The 20,201-nt window shown below is 50.5% G+C and overlaps 2 protein-coding genes across 6 annotated transcripts in view; both read left to right on the top strand.

The window, feature by feature from the left end:
- The window catches only part of Glyr1 (glyoxylate reductase 1 homolog), a 32,539-nt gene extending 18,246 nt beyond the window's left edge, over positions 1–14,293 (top strand). For 2 of the 5 annotated variants that reach the window (XM_046444690.2, XM_046444720.2), the window contains 9 exons: positions 147–197; positions 285–358; positions 3,080–3,179; positions 6,580–6,672; positions 7,407–7,508; positions 8,384–8,546; positions 8,786–8,965; positions 9,187–9,311; positions 12,257–14,293. In XM_046444690.2, the coding sequence (XP_046300646.1) occupies positions 147–197; positions 285–358; positions 3,080–3,179; positions 6,580–6,672; positions 7,407–7,508; positions 8,384–8,546; positions 8,786–8,965; positions 9,187–9,311; positions 12,257–12,331 (963 nt within the window). In that variant the 3' untranslated portion in view covers positions 12,332–14,293. Of the gene's footprint in view, positions 1–146; positions 198–284; positions 359–3,079; positions 3,180–6,561; positions 6,673–7,406; positions 7,509–8,383; positions 8,547–8,785; positions 8,966–9,186; positions 9,312–12,256 lie in introns of all 5 variants that reach the window. The other 3 variants (XM_046444681.2, XM_046444711.2, XM_046444700.2) reach the window with 2 other exon arrangements.
- A 346-nt stretch (positions 14,294–14,639) lies between these two features.
- Rogdi (rogdi atypical leucine zipper) lies at positions 14,640–20,110 on the top strand. Its single transcript, XM_046444736.2, has 11 exons — positions 14,640–14,756; positions 14,832–14,903; positions 15,746–15,828; positions 16,064–16,118; positions 16,807–16,887; positions 17,657–17,752; positions 18,520–18,618; positions 18,982–19,095; positions 19,171–19,220; positions 19,311–19,437; positions 19,697–20,110. The coding sequence occupies exons 1-11, from the start codon at positions 14,712–14,714 to the stop codon at positions 19,736–19,738; spliced, it is 864 nt and encodes a 287-aa protein (XP_046300692.1). The 5' UTR covers positions 14,640–14,711; the 3' UTR covers positions 19,739–20,110.
- The last annotated feature ends 91 nt before the right edge of the window (positions 20,111–20,201 follow it).

The raw sequence follows: 20,201 nt of genomic DNA, 5'->3' as shown, positions 1-20,201 counted from the left end.
AGGTCAATCCCCAGTGTTGAAAAAAAATTATATAGCAAATAGTATTCGATGTTAACTCCCCACTTTAGGCCTGACTTTTCAGGGAAATTGTAATTAAGACCTATTAACCATTCTACTTAACAAATGCTCTTTCTCCTCCCTGTTAGCCAGCTGTCTGTTACCAGGCAATCACAAAGAAGTTGAAAATATGTGAAGAGGTATGTAGGTTCCATGCATGTTTTGATTTTCACATGAGGCCTTGCTGTGGGCTGGCTGACTGGATGATTTGTGCTTCCTGTCCCTAGGAAACCGGTTCCACCTCCATCCAGGCAGCAGACAGCACAGCCGTGAATGGCAGCATCACACCCACAGACAAAAAGTAAGAGCTTTGATAAGAAGGCCTCCTAGGTTCTGCTGGGGAATGGGAGGTGACTCCTCAGGGACCCTTAACAACACTCTGTCTCAGCCATTACTGGGATCAAATGGAAAGAGGGAATATTATAATACTTATTGACAATGATTTGTCTGGGAGCAGTTTGACTTGTAGGAGACAGAAGTGGTCGTTTAAATCCATACTGTCTCCCTTGGGCATAAGCTTAATGGTTGGTTTCTGTAACTGTCTTTTGAGTCTTGAAGCAGGAGATTCTCAGACTTGGCTGTGCCTCATAATCACTAGAAGTTGGCTTATAAAGCACCAGCTGCTGGCATCTACTCCTGCCCAGGGCTTCTCGGTCATTGGGTCTGGGGTGGAACCTTGAGAATACATATTTTTAACAAGTAGCAGATACACTGCTGTTGCTGTTGCCATTCAGGTGGCCCCTCTTTGGAAACCACTGCTTAGCAGACCCTTGACGAAAGCCCCAAGATTGGCCTCTGGGGTGGGGCAGGCGGTGGGAAAGGGATTAAGATATTTGAAATAAAGCAGGTTGTTCTGCCTTCCCTAGCTCTCCATGGTGTTGCCTGTGGTCATTGCTCTATACCTGCTTGCTGCTCTTAAACTGCCCTGCCTAGGTCAGGGGCAAGACCATCCCCAACCTGAGCTTACCCCTGGACTTGCCTTTGCTCCTCCTCTGTAAGCCAGTTGTGTCTCCTGCACAAAATAACAAGTCTGAATTTCCAATTTGTTCCTTCCACCCAGTTCTTTCCCGGACTAAAAACAGCACATCTTTTACTTTATGATTTTTTTGTGATGCTGAAATCACTAATTTTCTAAGTTATATTTAGCAGTGAACTTCCCATTGTGGAATAAGGAGATAGTATTGTTGTGTGCTAGCAAAAGGGGGGATAACTGTCATCCATTCATTAGTGACAGTGAGGTAAGTTGTAAAAACTGCCAGGACAGGGCTGAGGACTCTTGTTCAAGACCTTGGTTGCCCCTTTAGTCAGTCTTTTTCCAATATGTGGCATTTGAAGCCAATTGCAAAGAAAACCAGTTGTGTTGCCATGCTGTCCACATCAACACCTCAGGGAGGCTTGCCAAGTATGATAGTCCATACCCACAAACCCAGCACTTGGGAAAATGAGGCAGGGTTACAGGTTCAAAGCTACTTAGTCTTGGCAATTTAATCAGACCTTGTCTCAAAAGGAGTGGGGGCCAGGGCCTTGAGATACAGTTCAGTAGAGCACTTCTCTGCCTGCACATGGTCCTGAATTCAATCCATAATACTGTGGGGGGGGGGGGGGCAGGGGAAATACTAGAAGCTTTGTCTATAGGTCTATTGGGTTTCCTGCACCATGAAGAAAAGGAAAAAGAACTAACCTGAATTGATCTAGAATCAAGGAATGTTGTACTACCCAGAGAGCGTAGATGGCAAAAGATACCATTGTGTTTTTAAATCTTGGCATGAAACTTAACAGGTAAGGGGCCTTGTTTTAGTGAAGATAGTAGTGGGTTCCATCTTCAACATTGATTCAAATGAAGTGAGCTGGGACAGGGAGGTGTAAGCAGTGAATATTCCAGGGAAACTGGGGACCTCTGAGTAGGAAAGCTAGTTTGCATGGGTGACTGCAGCTATGATTCCAGAAAACCAAAAATATTAAAACATTATCCAACTAACTCTGAGTCAAAGTAGAGAGCTGTAGAGGATGTCTAGAGCTAGGAGGAAACCCAAATAAGAATGGGAAAGAATCAGAAATAAAGAGGCTTTGACCCAGGGCCAGTGGCACATGCCTGTAATCCCAGTGACTCAGTAGGTTGAAGCAGGAGAATTATGAGTTTGAGCCTGTCCCATGCAAGAAGAGATGAAGTTCAAGAACCAGAAAAGACATTTGGGAAAGATGAAAGTCATCTGCAAAAGCATGTAGAAATAGCAATAGTAGCAACTAGCACCCAAGCTGTGCTAGTTTGCAGGAAAGAGCAGGTGAGGAAATGGAGCTAGGCAGACTGTGGCTGCTGCCATTTGCTTCAGTCACAGAGCATCATGATGGGCTGCAGGGATGTAGGGGAGAAGTAGGCATGGGAAGAATTTGTACAGTAGGAAAGATGGGTTCTAAAGCTTAGGCCAAGGACTTTGCTTTGGAATAGAGGGACAGGGCTCACCTCTGCTGACAATAGAAAGAATAGATAGGTAAGACTGAAAGCCAGAGCCTGGGAGAACTAAAGTCAGAAAGGGGAGATGTGGACTGATCCTGCTTCCTGTGACTGAGGAAGTTGCCTGGCTCTGGATATATTGCCTCTGTGACTTGTCCTGGATCCTAATGTACTCTAAAGTGGCACTGGAAAGCCTAGGACTCAAGGTGGCTGGGCAGGAAGTTGTTTGAAGGCTGAAGATAGGTAACTGCTTCCCCACTGTGATGTGGTTATAAGCTCAGAGGCTCTGTCAAAGAAGCAGGGGAGCCCAGTTGGAGGGCTTGCCCTAAGCTGTCCAAGCCATACTTCTTTTATTGCAGCCCAGGGTTTAGAAATGCCTGCTGGCATTTAGGGACACTTTTAGACTCAGTAGACCAGCAGTCAGTGTAACGAACACAGCACACCTGTCAACCTGCTAGTAGTGTTTCTAGCAGCCTGAAGTCCCATTCCCAACATTGTGCTTGCAGGAAGGACACATCCTCGCCCTGTTCCTTCCACTCCCCAGAACTGATCAGTCCTTGTCTCTTTCAGGATAGGATTTTTGGGCCTTGGCCTCATGGGAAGTGGCATCGTCTCCAACTTACTAAAAATGGGTCACACGGTGACTGTCTGGAACCGGACTGCAGAGAAAGTAAGCATCAAGGATGGGGCTTTGGGGCCTTGGAGTATGGGGTAACTCTAAAGACAGACATCTTTCCTGTCATCTTTACTCAGCATTCCGTGTGGAGTAAAGTAGGAGAAGCCACACTTAGTCCAGCAGGTGGAATGTAGATAGGTAAACTTAGAATGTTATTATCAAAGCTAAACGTTTAAAAATACCCATGGATATAAAACAAAGGGTAATTTCCCCTACTCCCTTCTGTTACCTGGGATGACTCCTGTTAGGTTTGTATAGACATTATTTCATGCATATGCAGGTACTATGTGTATGTATTACATTTGTGGTTGGTGAGTACTGTATTGTGTCATTCGTGTAGAGCAGGTAGGTAGATCTCCTTTGTTCTTTTTAGTGGCTACTCCATGTTCTGCCATGTGGACCTCTTGAGCAGTGCCCTGCAGCAGAGCATTCTACAGTGGCAGAGAGATGCTGTGTCTGCTATCCAGTGTAGGAGCCACTGACCACAGTCGGCTATAGAACACTTGAAATGTGTCTAGTACAATAGCACAATTGAATTTTTAATTTTATGTAATTTGAATTTAAATACCCTTGTGTAACTAAGGCTGCTGTATTGAACCATATAAATATAGAGGTTTAGAACTTAAATTGATGGCCTCTTGCTTCAGGGGACCCACACATGCTCAGAAATGAAATTCTAAATCTGTGAATTTGTACCTTTTGTAATGGAGAGAGGCCATGGCTCCTATCAAGTTCTCATTCAAGAAAAGGTAAAGAACTATATTCTGAGTACTAGGAAACTAAAGCCCTGTATTTCTTACAGAGTGAAGAAAAACTCAAATAGTACATCCTCTTGAGGCACGTGGTGTAGTTGGCACGTATTTGTGACATGCCTACGTGTGCACAACAAGACACTGTCAGCCCCATGAGCATTAAGTGGCAGTGAGGGCTGAGGTGGGGTGTGACTGCTCAAGGAGATAGTGGAGCTCTGACTGATGGCTCTGAATTAACAAAAACTACCTAAGGGTTGGGGTGAAGCTCAGTGAGAGAGCACATACTTAGCAGTGCAAGGCTGTGGGTTTGATTCCTAGCACTTAAAAAAAAAAAAAAAAAAAGTTCTAGGCAAGTTAAAAATTAACTTCACAGAATAAAGCACTTTTCAAAAACAGCAGAGTTGTGGGTTGGCGAGGGTGGCTGGGGAAACGGGCACCAAAAGCCAATCTCAGGTAGCAGCTCTGCAGGTGCTGGGCTTGGATAGTCACTGTGGGGACCTGAACCCAGGGACTTGTAAATGCTAGGAAAGTACTTTATCAATGAGCCATACTCCCAGCCTTATCTTTTTCTCTTCTTCTTCTTCTTCTTTTTTAATAATTTAAGATTATGTGGGGACCTGAGTCAGGAGCAAGATCTCAGGCCTGCTGGCTGGAGACTTTGTGGCTCAGACACTCTTCTTAGCCCCTGCTACTGCTATTGAAGGCGAGGAGAACCAGGATGTCTAGACGAATGTGGTCACAAGGACATGGGAGAGTCAGCAGTTTTGTCTAGGGAGCATATTTCCCTTGATAGAAGTGCCTCTGGCCATCCGGCCTTCCTGACTGGAAACTTGTGTCATCAACATGACCTTTCCAGATTTACAGACAGGCAGCAGAGCAAAGCAGTTGTGAATTTAGGCTGGAGTCAGGCAAACCTATGTTCGGGTCCTAGCTGCGCTTTCCTTCTTCTGCTAAACTCTCCTTCCCTGAACCCCGGCATCCTCAACAGTGAGGTGACCATGAGGAGAGCACCGGCCGGGAGTCAGTGCAGTGGTCTAAAAGTACTAAGCATGGTGCTTGTAACAAATTGCTTAGTGAGTGTCATCTTTAAAAAGCCTTATTTAATACAGATGGCAATCCCTGTGGAATTTTTTTTTTAAAGCTCTTAATGAAGGTGATCCTCTGATTCTCCTGGAATAATAAATAAAAATCATAGTTTTAATTTTCAGAAAAGGGAGAGCAATAAGAAGGACCCTCCCAAAGCTTCATTACTAAAAAGGCTGTTGTGGAAACCCAGGCCCAGCAGGTAGACTCAGCAGCCTCAGACAAGGGCAGCATACTGGGAATCGGAGGCACATTGAGGGACTGGTCAGAACAATATGTTTAGGACAACTGGTTAGAAATGTGGGAAAATGCTGCTGGGTGTTGTGGCACACGCCTGTAATCCCAGTGGCTCAGGAGGATCATGAGTTGAAAGCCAGCCTCAGCAAAAAGTAAGGCACTAAACAACTCAGTGAGACCCTGTCTCTAAATAAAATACAAAAAATAGGACTGGGGATGTGGCTCAGTGGTTGAGTTCCCCTGTGTTCAGTCCCAAGTACCCCCACCCTCGCCTCCAAAAAAAAAGAAATGTGGGAAAATACTAATCTCACATCCTACCACTTACTAAAATATGTTCCAAATCAAGTACTTGATTGATTGATTGATTTTGGTGTTGGGTATTGAAGCAAGGGAGAAGGGGAGGAGGCCAGCCAGCTCTCCTGGCTTAACCAGAGTCTCATCCCCACTCCTTTGGTTTTTTTGTTTTTTTTCTCACTAAGTTGCTGAGGCTGGTTGAACTTGTAATCCTCCCGTCTCAGCCTCCTGAGTCACTAGGATTATAGCTGTGCACCAAAGTGCCTGGCCTGAATTAATTTTTTTTTTTTAAAGAGAGAGAATTTTTTAATATTTATTTTTTAGTTTTCGGTGGACACAACATTTTATGTGGTGCTGAGGATCGAACCCAGCGCCGTGCACATGCCAAACAAGCGTGCTACTGCTTGAGCCACATCCCCAGCCCTGAATTAATTTTTTTAAAGGAAAAATAAACCAGAGGGAAAAAAATTAATGTAGGTCTTTCTGAGCCTAAAACAATAAGAATCACCAAAGAAAAAGATCATAAGGGACTGGGGTTGTGGCTCAGTGGTAGAGCGCTTGCCTAGCACATGTAAGGCACTGGGTTTAATCCTCAGCACCACAAAAAATAAATAAAATTAGGGTATTGTGTCCATCAACAACTAAAAATATTTTAAAAAAAAGAAGAAGAGAAAAAGATAAGGCTGGGAGTATGGCTCATTGATAAAGTACTTTCCTGGCATTTACAAGGCCCTGGGTTCAATCCCTACCACCACAAAAAGAAAGAAAGAAAAGAAGAGATAAATAAAAAGATAAATAGTTTTTTGATAATACTCCCACCCCCCCCCAAAAAAAAAAAAAGTAAACAGAACTGAAAGGTGAGGCCTGGGGTATAAGCTCAGTGGTAGGGGTTCTTGCCTAACTTTCCTTGTTCTGGAGATGTCCAGGAGGACTGGCCAGGCACCTCTGGCCTGCTGGCATGTTTGTTGTGCACTGCCTGCTGCTCACGGTAGGATCTGTGACTTTTGCAGTGTGATTTGTTCATCCAGGAGGGGGCCCGCCTAGGAAGAACCCCCGCGGAAGTCGTTTCAACTTGTGACATCACTTTCGCCTGTGTGTCGGATCCAAAGGCAGCCAAGGACGTAAGGATCCCCCGTCCCCTCAGCATCTCAGGTTGTAGCCAGGAGAGCTGGCTGGCCTCCTCCCCTTCTCCCTTGCACATGAGTGTCTGCATGTGGGGATGGAATTTCTCATGAGGCGCTATCTTCCATTGGGAAGGGTACTTGCATAAGTTGAATACAGACTCCCTTTAATTCAGAACAAAGAATAAAAACTACTGGGATCATTGAAGTCAACTGAAATGATTCCTCTTGAGCTGGAAGCTTGTGGTTAAGTGCCTTTGATCCAGGAGCCAGCTTCCTGTGTATAGCTATCACTGAATTTGTGTGTTAAAAGCTCAAGTGCACAGGCTGAGGATATAGCTCAACTGGTAGAGTGCTTGCCTTGCATGCACAAGGCCTTGGGTTCTAATCCCCAGTACCACCACACACAAAAAAAAAGTTCAAGTGCAGGAGGCATCCTGTTAACCTAATGCCTAGGCTAATCCAAGTCAATGCAAAGAAGCCCCTCAAAAAAGAGATTCTGTCTTCTGTCTTAAATGGTGGGGGGAGTGGTCACAGATATATGGGAACGTACTGGATATACTTTCTATCCCTTGATTATTTTATTCAGGGTCTCTTTCTTTTTCAACCCTGGTAGTTAACTCCTAATCAGGAAGTGATCCAGAAGAAGCAACAGACCTAATCTCAGGTCTGCAGAGGCTCCTAAGCATCTAGCCGGGAGCTTGGGCTATTGCTTTTCCCTTGTGTCCCTACAGCTGGTGCTGGGCCCCAGTGGTGTACTGCAAGGGATCCGCCCTGGGAAGTGCTATGTGGACATGTCAACGGTGGATGCTGACACAGTCACTGAGCTGGCCCAGGTAGCAGCCTTATTCAGACTGGTTCTAGATCATCCTTTCAGTGGGTGCTCAAATCCCAGGTTGGCCATGCACGAGTATAAGCAGTTTGGTTACAAAGCCAAAGAGAAGAAGAGACACCAGTACCTTGGAACTAGCCTGTCTTCACTCTCCACCATCAAAGCCTCAGCTAGTCTGAACAGCCATGAGACATTGCTGCCGGCTGAACGGTCCATGGTTGCCAGTCCTACAGTGAGAAGTAATCCAGGCTGCCAGTTTGGCCTTTTTGGTTTAAGCAGCTATCTGCTTTTGAGTCTAGCAGAGTATCCCTCTACCTGAGTCTTCTGCTCAAGCAGGAAGCAGTGACTTTTGGACCCATGTATGTTCTAAACATGGTTGAAGTCAGGGATGGGTAGTGTCCAGAGGGGAAGTGTGTTCATCCACCCCATTGGTATGCTCACATTTACTCCCCGGTCTTTGTCAGAAATCCAGAGTAGGGCTGGGGCTGGGGCTCAGTGGCAGAGTGCTTGCCTAGCACGTGTGAGGCACTGGGTTTGATCCTTAGCACCACATAAAGAAAAATAAATAAAGGTATTTTGTCCACTACAACTACAATTTTTTTTTTTAAGAGAATAAAGAAATCCAGAGTAAATGTGGACCTTGTATGCTCTCTCATTATTGCCTTGTGACTCCTAACGTCTGGAGGTTATCCTGCCAGACCCTCTACAGTAATTGTTCTACAGGTGTCAGTTTGGGACCTCAGCATGAATGCTGTGTGCTTCTACACCTCTAGTTCTGGCTAGTCTGATGAGAAACCATGGCCCCCAAGACATCCTTGCTCCTTGCTTGAGACCCCTATGAAAGGCAAGGCCTTCAGAAGCTGTGACTTTTCCTCACAGGTGATTGTGTCCAGAGGGGGCCGCTTTCTGGAAGCCCCAGTCTCAGGGAATCAGCAGCTGTCCAATGATGGGATGCTGGTGATTTTGGCAGCTGGAGACAGGGGGTTGTATGAGGACTGTAGCAGCTGCTTCCAGGCAATGGGAAAGACCTCCTTCTTTCTAGGTAATGTGCCTGTCAACCTGTCGGTGTATCAGGTTTGGGGGGACCATGCACGCTGGTGACAGTGTGTCCTGCATGGCCTGCCTGCTAGGCACCCTGGGGGAAGTTTTCATTTAACATGCCCATTCAGTACCTGGAAGGAGGAAGGACCATTTCTGTAGGGGGCAGGTAAAAGAGGCTCCCCCAGAGTATAGGGGTGAGGGCAGTCTTAGAACATGAACTTGACTCTTTGCCCTGGGCAGGTGAAGTTGGGAATGCAGCCAAGATGATGCTCATCGTGAATATGGTCCAAGGGAGCTTCATGGCCACCATCGCTGAGGGGCTGACCCTGGCCCAAGTGACAGGCCAGTCACAGCAGACACTCTTGGACATCCTCAATCAGGGACAGTTAGCCAGCATCTTCCTGGACCAGAAGTGCCAAAGTGAGTCACCTTTGACCTCTTTAGAGCCTGGGGAATTAGGTCAGTCAGCTATCCCAGGATAGTACTTCTTCTGGGGTTCATTGGATGTGAAAGGTGTTCTTTCTCCAGTCAGTCCATAGACAAGATGGATGGGATTTGGGGCACAGACTGGGAGTTCTCTCTCTTGGGCAGGTGGTTGTTTTAGAGGGTCCTTGGATTTCTAAGTAGCTCTCCCTCCTCAGATATCCTGCAAGGAAACTTTAAGCCTGATTTCTACCTGAAATACATTCAGAAGGATCTCCGTTTGGCCATCGCACTGGGCGATGCCGTCAACCACCCAACTCCCATGGCAGCTGCAGCCAACGAGGTAATGTGACAGCACTGGGGTCCAAATCCCAGGATTCTTCAGTTTCTTTTTCTTTTATTAGTTCTGTCCCTCTATTTAGCTCTGCTCTTTCTTTTTTGCACATTTTATTCTCACTTCATTAGGCTGGGAAAGGAAGGAATCACATACGTGTAGATGCACTGTTCTCTTGCTTTTCATACATAATAACAGTCTAGTTTCTAGTTGTCTTTAGGTTCAGGATGTGGATCATCTTTGCTTTTTTCCTACCCTTTAAGGTGGAAACTTAGAAGACTATTGGTTTTTTTTTTTTTGTTCTGTTTTGTTTCCCCTGTACCAGAGATTGAAACCAAGGGTGATCTACATTCCAAGCTCTTTTTATTTATTTGGTTTTTTTTTTTGGGTGCCAGGGATTGAACTCAGGGGCACTGGACTACTGAGCCACATCCCAGCACTATTTTGTATTTTATTTAGAGACAGGGTCTCACTGAGTTGCTTAGCACCTCACTTTTGTTGAGGCTGGCTTTAAACTTGCAATCCTCCTGCCTCAGCCTCCCAAGCCACTGGGATTACAGGTATGCACCACCACACCCGGCCCATTTTATTTTTATTTTGAGACAGGGATCTCACTAAGTTGCCAAAGCTGGCCTTGAACTTGAGATCCTCCTGCTTCAGCCTCCCAAGTTGTTATGATTGCACTTGTGTGCTACCATGGCCTGCTAGACATTTTTTTTTTTCATAACAAGAATGCTACAAATTTTCTTCTGAGCCACAATAATTTCTCTTGCTATTTCTTCTTTGATCTGTGAATTACTTGAAAGTTTGTCTAGCCAGATGTGTAGCACACACCTATAATCTCAGCTACTCAGGAGATTGAGGCAAGAGGATCACAAGTTCAAGGCAAGTCTGAGCAAGTTTATAAGACTCTGTTTTTTGGTTTGTTTTTAATTTTTTTTTTTAGTTGTAGATGGACACAATGCCTTTATTTTATTTGCTTATTTTTAGTGGTGCCAAGGATCGAACCCAATGCCTCATGCATGCTAGGCAAGCTTCCTACCACTGAGCCACAAACCCAGCCCCAAAGAACCTGTCTTAACATAAAAACAATTGAAAAATAATATTTAAAAAAAGAAAAGTTAGCCCAGCGAGGCATGGTGGCATGCAGCTATAATCACAGCACTTAGGAGGCTGAGGCAGGAGAATTCCTTAGGCAACCTCAGAAAAAAAAAAAAATTTTTTGTTCAATATTTGGGGTTTTCCTAGATATCTAACGGTTATTAAATGTCTAATTTATTTCTCTTGTGATCAGAGAGCATGCCATCAGGGTCTTTCAAATTCATCTTTCAGTAATGATGTGAAGCCTTTTTTTTTTTTTTTTTTTTTGATCAGGGATTGAACACAGATTGCATAACCACCAAGCCACATCCCTAGTCCTTATTTTATATGAGACAGGGTCTCACTATGTTACTGAGGCTGGCCTTGAACTTGTGATCCTTCTTTTTCCCTCCTCACCTCACCCCACCTTTTTTTTTTTTTCTTTGCAGTGCTGGGATTGGATTGAATCCTGGGCTTTCCACTTGATCTGCAAGCACTCTATCACTGAGCCACATCCTCAGCCCTTATGTTGGCTTTAGTTGTGCTTCTTTACATTGCTTTTTTTGGATGTTCTAAGGATTGCAATGTATATGCTTCACTTCACAGCCTCCTTAGAATTAGTCTTGTACCAATTCACATATCACATGGAAACATAAGCCCATAGATCCAGTTGTTACCCACTCTTCCTTGAGCAGAGACTCATTCCATGTGGTAGGGCTGTGCCTGGCTGCCTTTGTTTAAAACCCATCAGTCAGGGTTGTGAGTTTTTGCTTTAAGCAGTTACAAGTATTTTACACATTCTAAGAAAAACTAGCCAGGTGCAGTGGTGCATGCCTGTAATGCCAGTGGCTTGGGAGGCTGAGGCAGGAAAATCATGAGTTCAAAGCCAGCCTGAGCAACGTAGTGAGGCCCTAAGCAACTTAGTGATACCCTGACTCAAAATCAAATATAAAAAAGGGATGGGGAGATTTGGGGTTGTGGCTCAGTGGTAGATCGCTCGCCTAGCACATGTAAGGCCCTGGGTTCAATCCTCAACACCACATAAAAATAAATAAAATAAAGTTATTGTGTCCATCTACAACTAAAAGAATTTAAAAAAAAAAAAAAAAGGATGGGGATGTGGCTCAATGGTTAAGTGCCCCTGAGTTTAGTTCCAAAAAAAGGAAAAAATAATTTTTATATCTCCCTGTATTTACCATTTCCATTGAGAACTGAGTTTCTCTGGTCTTATTTCCTCTCAGCTAGAAGACTTTCTTTAGAATTCGTTACAGTGCAGGTCTGCTGGTGATAGTGTTCTTTCATCTGAAAAGGTAGCTTGGGAGTTGTGGTGAGCCCTCTATGGTGGTGGCTCTGATAGACTGGCAGCCAGCCCCGTAGGTGGCCAACTGGGTGCAGCTGCTGCTTAGGCGGAAGGTCCCTTTTTTTTTTTTGATGGTGTTGGAAATTGAACCCATGGCTTTGTGCTATGCACGTGAGGCAAGCACTGTACCAACTGAGCTATATCCCTAGCCTCAAGGAGCCAGCCTTTTTGAGGGACAAGTCTTTCTTGCAGAGAAAACAAAGACAGCAACCAAAGGATAACAGGATGTCCTTGGAGGGTCATCTGCAGCAAGGGACCATAGCACAATTACTAACAATACTGAGTACTTTGCATACCTTATTTAATCTTCAAAATAACTTCATGAGGTCAGCACTGTTGCCTCCATATTAAGCAGTGGGTAAGGACCAGAAAAACTGAGGTACTTTATCCAAGTTCAAGCCAGGAATTGCACCCAGCTGTGGCCTGCTTAGCCACATCTAGAACTGCCTGCAGGAATTAGAACAGTCTTTAAGGCAGCTCTGGCCAGAGATGAACCACTGTCTTTTTTTCCTAGGTGTACAAAAGAGCCAAGGCACTGGACCAGTCTGACAACGACATGTCTGCCGTGTACCGGGCCTACATACACTAAGCCGTTGGCATCCCGCCCCTCCCGTCTTCCCACTGGCCCCTCTTCCTGATGTGGGGCCAGGGTCCCAGGACGTGGCTCTGGACCAGTCCACCTGTCTCCATTTCCTTTATACAGACTCTGAGACTTGCCGTCAGCACAGCACACAGCAGCACCCTCCCCTGTGGCCCTGGGGAGGGAGGGGTGTCAGCAGGGTTGGCTCGTGAGGAAGCTGTTGTGCTGGACACGGGCCCCAGACTAGGAGGCCGTGTGTTCTCACACGTGTGCTCATGTACACACACACACACACACACGTGCACACACTGGCTCTCACCCCAGGATAGAAACTGCCCAGAAACTGCTGCCTGGCTTTTTTCTTCTTCCAAGCTTGTCTTATCTCAGACCCTTTCCGGTTGAGGAACTAGAATCAACAGTGAGAGTTGGAAGCCTTCCCACAGCTTCCCCAGAAGAGAGGCTTACGTGTCCCCCGCTGGACCCCTGCAGGTAAAGGCTCTGGGCCAAGATGAACCAGCAGAGAGACTCCTGATGGAGGCTCCCACGGGCCCTCCAGCCGCAGGTGACCAGCTATCAGCACGCAGCTAACTCTGTCAACGCCTTTGTGGACTGAGACGAGACTGACAGTCCCACACAGCAGGCTTTGGCTCCACAAGAAGAGCAGCAAGAGGCCAGCCTGTAGGTGAGCACAGCTGCCAGGCTCCCCTCACTGCTGCTCAGCACCCGCCACAGATGCCACCATCACTCGCAAGCCTCTGCCAGCCTGGGGTCCTGGCCGCCCTGCAGTGGGAGCTTGCTCCTTACCAGGCTGTTTTAGTGTTTGGATTTGCATTCCAGCCCTTGGGAAGGGGGTCCTGAGGGCGCCAGTGAGCAGTGAAGAGGAGGGGTGGCTTCTTCCTGTTTCCGTTATGCCACAGTCTCTTCACCTGGCTCTGCAGAGCCACTCTGAACCGGCCCACCTGCCCCAGCCTTCCCTGCACAGTTCCCTGCATGCCCCACCTCTCTAGAGGAACTCTCCTTCCTCCCCTTTTCCTCCCACAGAGGTCTGTCTGTCCTGTCTTTTGGCCCAGACCCAGCCTGACCAACAATGAGCATTTTTCTTGGGCTCAGCTCTTGATAGGGAACGGGTATCTTCGTTCCAGCCAGCATCATGGTCTTTGGTGCTTCCTGGGCCCCGGGTCTGTTAGGATGGAAGAGAACTGGGTCTAATGTAGCCTGGACTAGTTGACCCTCAGGTGGAGCTGGGGTATCCTCAAGGCCCTGACATTTCTCCTTGGATGGGGACCAGAAGGGCTTAGAATGTTGCGTGAGAACAAGGAGAAGTCACCCACAGGATGTCAGCTTTTTCTCCCTCATGGTTTGGGTTTTCCAAAGTCACAATTTGCCCGAGGTCAGCATTTATAGTGAAGTATATGTAACTATATATATAAGGTGGCCACACTGGTGTGGGGTCTCTCCCCCTCACAACCTTGGCCCTTTTCCACTCTAGAATGGAGGACGTGGGGTGGGGGCAGAGAAGACGCCCTGCGGTTCCGCACAGTTGTCTGTCTGAACACAGCCTGTCCTAGTCCTGGAGGACACAGAGGGTGGGGTAGGGGAAGATGCTGTAATGAAACCGGTTAGTCAATGTTGTCTTAATATTGTTGACAATTCTGTATAGTTCCTTTTTATGAATATTTCTGTTTAAGCTATTTCATCTGTTTTGAAACCCTTCCCTTTTAAGGAGAAAATGTGACACTTGTGAAAAGCTTGTAAGAAAGCCCTCCTTCCCTTTTTTCCTTTAAGCCTCCTTTAAATGACAAATCTAGGTGATTAAGGTTGTGAATTTTTATTTTTGCTTTGTTTTTAATGAACATTTGTCTTTCAGAATAGGATTGTGTGATAATGTTTAAATGGCAAAAAAAAAAAAAAAACATGATTTTGTGCAATTAACAAAGCTACTGCAAGAAAAAATAAAACATTTCTTGGTAACAGCTGTGCCACGCTAGCCCCAGAGCTTGGGTTGGGGACCTGCCGAGTAGGGACCAGGCTTGCGGATGGCTCCGCGCTCGCGGGGGCGGCGCACAGCGGGCCAATGGCGAGGCCGAGCGCGGGCGGGCCGCCCGGCCGGCCAATCCCTAAACGGAGGTGGGGCGGGGCCGGCGGCCAAAACGTCCCACCCGAGTGCGGCGGTCAGCTAGGTCCCTGGAGCAGGGGACAACCGGCTTACGCTGCAGCCGGCCTGGTTTCAGGGCGCCCGCAGGTCGCATTAGGCGGGACAGTAGTCGCCGGCCAATCGCTTATTAGGGGGCGGGGCCTCAGCCCGTTCTGCCAATCGACGCTAAGGGGCGGGGCGGGCGCTGCTCACGGACAGACGGCGGACCGCTGCGACCCGCGCTGGGCGGCGGCGATGGCGACCGCGATGGCAGCGACCGCGGCGGAGCGAACGGTGCTGGTGAGGCGCGCGGGCGGCGGGCGGCGGGCGGCGGGCCGGGCCGGGCCAGGCAGTGACCCCGCGTTGTCCCGGCAGGAGGAGGAGTTCCGCTGGCTGCTGCACGCCGAGGTGCACGCCGTGCTGAGGCAGCTGCAGGACATCCTCAAGGTAAGTGTGCGCCCGCCCGCCCATCCACCTGCGGCCCTGCCCCCCCCCGGCCTCTGCGCCCCGACCCTGCCAGGCTCGGCGACCGCCCCCTCCCACTGGGCCCCTGTCGCCGGTCGTGCCGTAGCTGATAACAGGGCGCGGCGGTACTCTGACGAGGCCCCCGCCTCAGTGAACTTGGGGTCAAGCAATCGGCACCTGATTACGCAAACAGCCAAGGGCAGAGGATGACAAGCAAGCGCCTGGCGTTATCCCTCGGGGCTTGGGCGAAGAAGGTTTCCTTTGAAAGCAATGACATTTAATCTGAAAGCTGAAGGATCCCTGGTTCTTCCCTGCAGTGTGATCTCAGCCAAATTACTCAACCTCTTTGAGCCTCTCTTTCCTCGTCTGCCGAGGGAGATAACAGTACAGGCTTCACAGGACTATTGTGAAGATAAATAAGACATTTATCTCACCAAAATGTCCAGCGCAGTGCCTGGGCAGTATGACCCAGAACTGCCGGTTAACTACTGTCTTGTTCCACCACTCGCTTCTCACACCCCCGCACCTCAGCTCAGCTGGGGGGACCACCCTTTGTCCTGTATTCCCCATAGGGACCACACAGTAGGTGCTCAAAGAGTGTGGTTTGAGCAAGTCTGGGCTCCCTTGGGACTGGAAACTCAGGCTGTGTTCAGGAAGGGGCCCTGGAGCCTTGAGTAGGGCCATCCTACCTCAGCTAAGCCCCAGGCTCCAGGTCAAGCCAGCCCACAATGCCCCCTTCTCATGACCTGGGGCCTGGGGGCACTCTGAAGGCATCCTGGCTGGACTTGGGCAGACTTCACCCAGGTGCTCTTTGTCCCCCGCAGGAGGCCTCTCTCCGCTTCACTCTTCCAGGCTCAGGCACTGAGGGGCCTGCCAAGCAGGAGAACTTCATCCTGGGCAGCTGCGGGTGAGTTGAGGTGGGCAGACACCTGGAGGAGGGGTTCTTTAGTTGGGGGGACTCCTGGGGTACCTAGGGGCAGGAGGCCTGGTCATGGCTCTGTCCTGCAAGCTAATCTGGGTACGCAATGCACAGTATGACAGCCAGGGAGAATGCTGAACAGCAAAGGGTGGCCCACTGGGAGGGTTCCACAGTCGGGAGGACAGTGGGTACCCCCCCACCCGCTGACCCCCACGTGTTGTAGCACAGACCAGGTGAAGGGTGTGCTGACTCTGCAAGGAGATGCCCTCAGCCAGGCGGTGAGTTCCTTGGGCCCTCTCCTCTCCCATACTGTCAGTGTGGAAAAGCTGCGGGGGGGGGGGGGGGGGGCTCCTGATTTCTTCAGCTATCCCCCAGCCATCTGTGTGACTCTGGGCAAGACTCTTGGCCTCTTTAGGCCTGGGCTTACTTGTTTGTAAAATGACAGTACCCCCTGCACCTTCTCCTGGGATTGGCATGTGGATTCAGGGAAGGGCACTACTTTGCCCCCAGCCCTGCCTGGTGTCTGGATCCTATGAAACGTGAGCCTTGGCAGGATTAGGCTGGCCCTGGATCAAAGGTGAATCAGCCAAATGTCTGAGCCTGTCTACGCCCCGCCCTGAACCAGGCACCAAGCCATGGGGGAAGGTCCTTCTCTTCGGTGGCTTCAGTCTATTGCCCTTGACAGATGCTCCCCATTGCCCACTGTCACACAAAGGCCACATTCTCCTACAGTTCTTCCCCTTTCTCAACCTCTCTTTTCCCTTTTCCTTCTCTCTTGAGTCCTCCTGGGCCTGAGTTCCTGTTTTCTGCCTCCCTGTTCAGCCCCCATGGTGAAGATGTTGAGAGGCCCTTCGCCCTGTGGGGCCTGAACCACCAGCTACTCCATTCCTGCCCCTGGCTCCGGGGCACAGGGTGGCCCAAAATAGGATGTTCCTTTGCCCTGCTTATTCCACTCTTGCCCATCAGGATGTGAATCTGAAGATGCCCCGGAACAACCAGCTGCTACACTTGGCCTTCAGAGAGGACAAGCAGTGGAAGCTGCAGCAGGTGACCCGGCCCCTGCCTGGCCAGGGCACAGGCCGCAGGGGCAGGCAGGGACAGGCCCACACGCTGGGCCTCCCTGGGGCTGGCCATGGGGATCTGTGGCCACAGCAAGTCTGGGAGGGAGTTGCCTAGCAGCGAAGCTGAGCTGGGGTGGGCGGTGCCTGAGCCCCAGGGCCTGCTCCACACAGGGAGAAAGAACCTGTCCTGCCTAGGGGCCCTCTGGCGCAGCGGGGTCAGCTAATGGTGCCCCTAAACTAGTCACTCACTCCTCCGGGAACTTCTCATGGCTCTGGGACCAAGATCACGCTTCCTATCAGGGACTAAGCCATGGGCCCAGCCTCTTTCCTGGGCTGTTTTTCTGAGGCTGGGCTGCACCTCAGTGCTTTGGCCTGTGTGTATATCTCCTGCCGGGAGCCCTCCCCCTTGGCCTTGCCCATCACATAGGCCTCAAGCCAGGAGTTGCCTCTCTAGGGGCCTCCTCTGACCCCCATCCTCTGCATCCCACCTTGCTGTGCTTGCCCTTCTGGGAGTCCCCCAGCCTTGTCCCCTTGTGGACTTCCTCTGCAATTGTCTGTGCTTTAGAAGGTGAGCTACACAAGGGCAGAAACCTGGCCCACCTGGCCTTGCCCTTGAGGACTCAGCTGAGCAGATTGATGCTGTCTCCTGGGAGGTCAGGTCCCCACCGTGTGCTGGCCCAGCCTCTCCCAGAGATGCAGCTGCTCTGAAGCTGATGACACCCAGCCCCATAACCTCTCATGGATGCTCTTCTCAGATCCAGGATGCGAGGAACCATGTGAGCCAAGCTATTTACCTCCTCGCCAACCGGGATGAGAACTACCAGTTCAAGACAGGCGCTGAAGTCCTCAAGGTGAGCTGCCCTGATCTAGCCGAGGCCCCTGGAGAGCATTGGCCCCCAGGCTCTCAGGGAGCCCTGTGCCTGTGGACCTTGGCCCATATTCTCAGGTGTAACCGAAGATGATCCTTCCCCTCTCAGTGTTCACTTATCTACCTACCACGTAGTGGCTCACTCTCTGGGACCCAGAGTTAAGCTTTTAATTAATGACAAAGACAAAGCAAGAGATTTACTTGTGGGAAGAGCTGACTCAAATGCTTTAGCTCTGCCTCTGACTTGCTGTGTGTCTTTGGATGGTTCATCCACCCTTTCTGAACCTCCATGACCAACAGGCTCCATGAATATTAGAAGACATGGAAGGTGGGGCTTTGCTCCCTGGCAAGGGAAGAAAGGGCTCCCAGTGCCTCTACTGTTCACCAGCAGTATGACCTGGCTTACCCCTTTGGAGGGTTAGTTTCCTCACCTGGGAAAACTCAAGATCTCAACTGAGCCTCCTCCAGGAAGCCTTCACTGGCCTCTTGCATCCAAGTGGGGTTAGCCCCTCCTCTTCTCAGCTCCTTCATTGCCTATGCCCCATCCATAAAGCCTGCGCCCTGACTCCCGTGGGCCGGTGCCCAAGATCCCCACACAGCAGATTCTGAGTGGCGGCTGTCCCCAGCCCTGCTCCTGGGCACTGGGACCACCTAGGAGGAGCAGGGCTACGACTGTTGCTCCCTGGTGCTGTTAGGGAGGGTGGGGACCAGACCAGTGGCCCTCACAGCAGCCATGGCCACCTTCCCCAGCTCATGGACGCTGTGATGCTGCAGCTGACCCGAGCCCGCAACCGGCTCACGACCCCTGCCACCCTCACCCTGCCTGAGATCGCCGCCAGCGGCCTCACGGTCAGTGCCTCGGGCAGCCCCCACACCAAGAGAGGGGTCCCACCGACAGGTCCAGCTTGTCCCCTGGAAAGGACACAAGCGCCAACCCCAAATTGCAGGGGTCTGAATTGTGTGTCTGTGGTTTATGGGAACACAGTCGTGACTGTCACCCTGTGTCCCCCCCCCATGTGTTGCTCTGCTCTGGGCCATGGCTCCAAACCCAACAGCACAGGAGGATCCCAGGGCACCTGGGAAAGTCTGGAAACCCTGGTCCCAGGTGCGGGTTTGGGCTGGGTGCTGGGTGCCTAGGAGGCAGCAGGAACTATACCCACCCCACAGGGGTGCAGCCTGGGTGGGAGGGGCCTCACCCCCCTTCTTCCCCAGAGGATGTTTGCCCCCAGCCTGCCTCCGGACTTACTGGTCAACGTCTACATCAACCTCAACAAGCTGTGCCTCACGGTGTACCAGCTGCACGCCCTGCAGCCCAACTCCACCAAGGTGAGCAGACCTTGCCTCCAGAGCGCCAGCCCTGGGCCTCGCCTTGGCCTCACAGGTCCTGGTGTTTCTGCCTAGAATTTCCGCCCAGCTGGAGGCTCCGTGCTCCATAGCCCCGGGGCCATGTTGTAAGTACCGGGAGAGGGGTCCTGGGGCGCCCCCTTGCCACCCCTCTGCCGGGGGCTGGCCAGCCCTCAGGAACCGCACCTCCTCTCCAGCGAGTGGGGTGCCCAGCGCCTGGAGGTGAGCCACGTACACAAGGTGGAGTGTGTGGTCCCCTGGCTCAATGACGCCCTGGTGTACTTCACCGTCTCCCTGCAGCTCTGCCAGCAGCTCAAGGACAAGGTGTGTGGGGTGCTGTGGGGCAAGAGGAGCAGGGCAGAGCCCCTTCTTTTGGGGGAGAGAGCATCCCGAGGGCATGTGGCACACCTCCTAAGTGGCCCACTGTTCCCACACACCAGGCAGCTGGGCCACAGTGCTGCTGGGCCCTCACTTCACACTGTGCCCTCAGGTGACCTGACTCTCACCTGGTCGTGGAGGTTGCAGCAGGGGGCTGGAGCTGAGGGGAGCCCCAGCACCCACTGACCACACACTCCCTCTGCAGATCTCCGTGTTCTCCAGCTACTGGAGCTACAGACCCTTCTGAGCAGGCCGCCCCAGGAGCCTCTCCCCCGAGAGGGTGGCTCCTGCCCAATGGAGGCCCTTCCCCATACACACTCCTCTGTGGTGCCCCCGGAGCGAGCACCTCGTGCTGTTTCTCCCCCTCGCCCCCCCATTTGCACACCGGGATGAACTCTGGCAGCAGGGCTGGGAAGATGGCCCAGGGGTGTCCGCAGCCCAGGCCCAGGGCTGCAGCTTCCTCCGGGTGATGAGAGGCAGCCCAGCCCATTTGGCAGAGGATGGCAGGAAAGAAGGAGGCTCAGCAGGTGGAAGCTGCTCGGGGAATGTGCTTAGTGCCCTGACTTCGCTCTGCCCTGCGGGCAGCCTCCACAAAATAAAGATCCTCAGGCTGCCTGCAGCCCTGGTCTCTGTCTGCGTGGGGCCAGCTGGGGTTCTGGTGGTCAGTGGTTCCCACCCCATTCGCCACACCCATCTGGGGACATGTGGTC

Source organism: Marmota monax, unplaced genomic scaffold (assembly GCF_021218885.2).
Source record: "Marmota monax isolate L192 unplaced genomic scaffold, Marmota_monax_Labrador192_F-V1.1 WCK01_AAM20220418_F8-fsc00035, whole genome shotgun sequence".
Lineage (NCBI taxonomy): Eukaryota > Metazoa > Chordata > Mammalia > Rodentia > Sciuridae > Marmota > Marmota monax.
The sequence above is the reverse complement of the archived record's forward strand: the minus strand, read 5'-3'. Positions and strand labels throughout refer to the sequence as shown.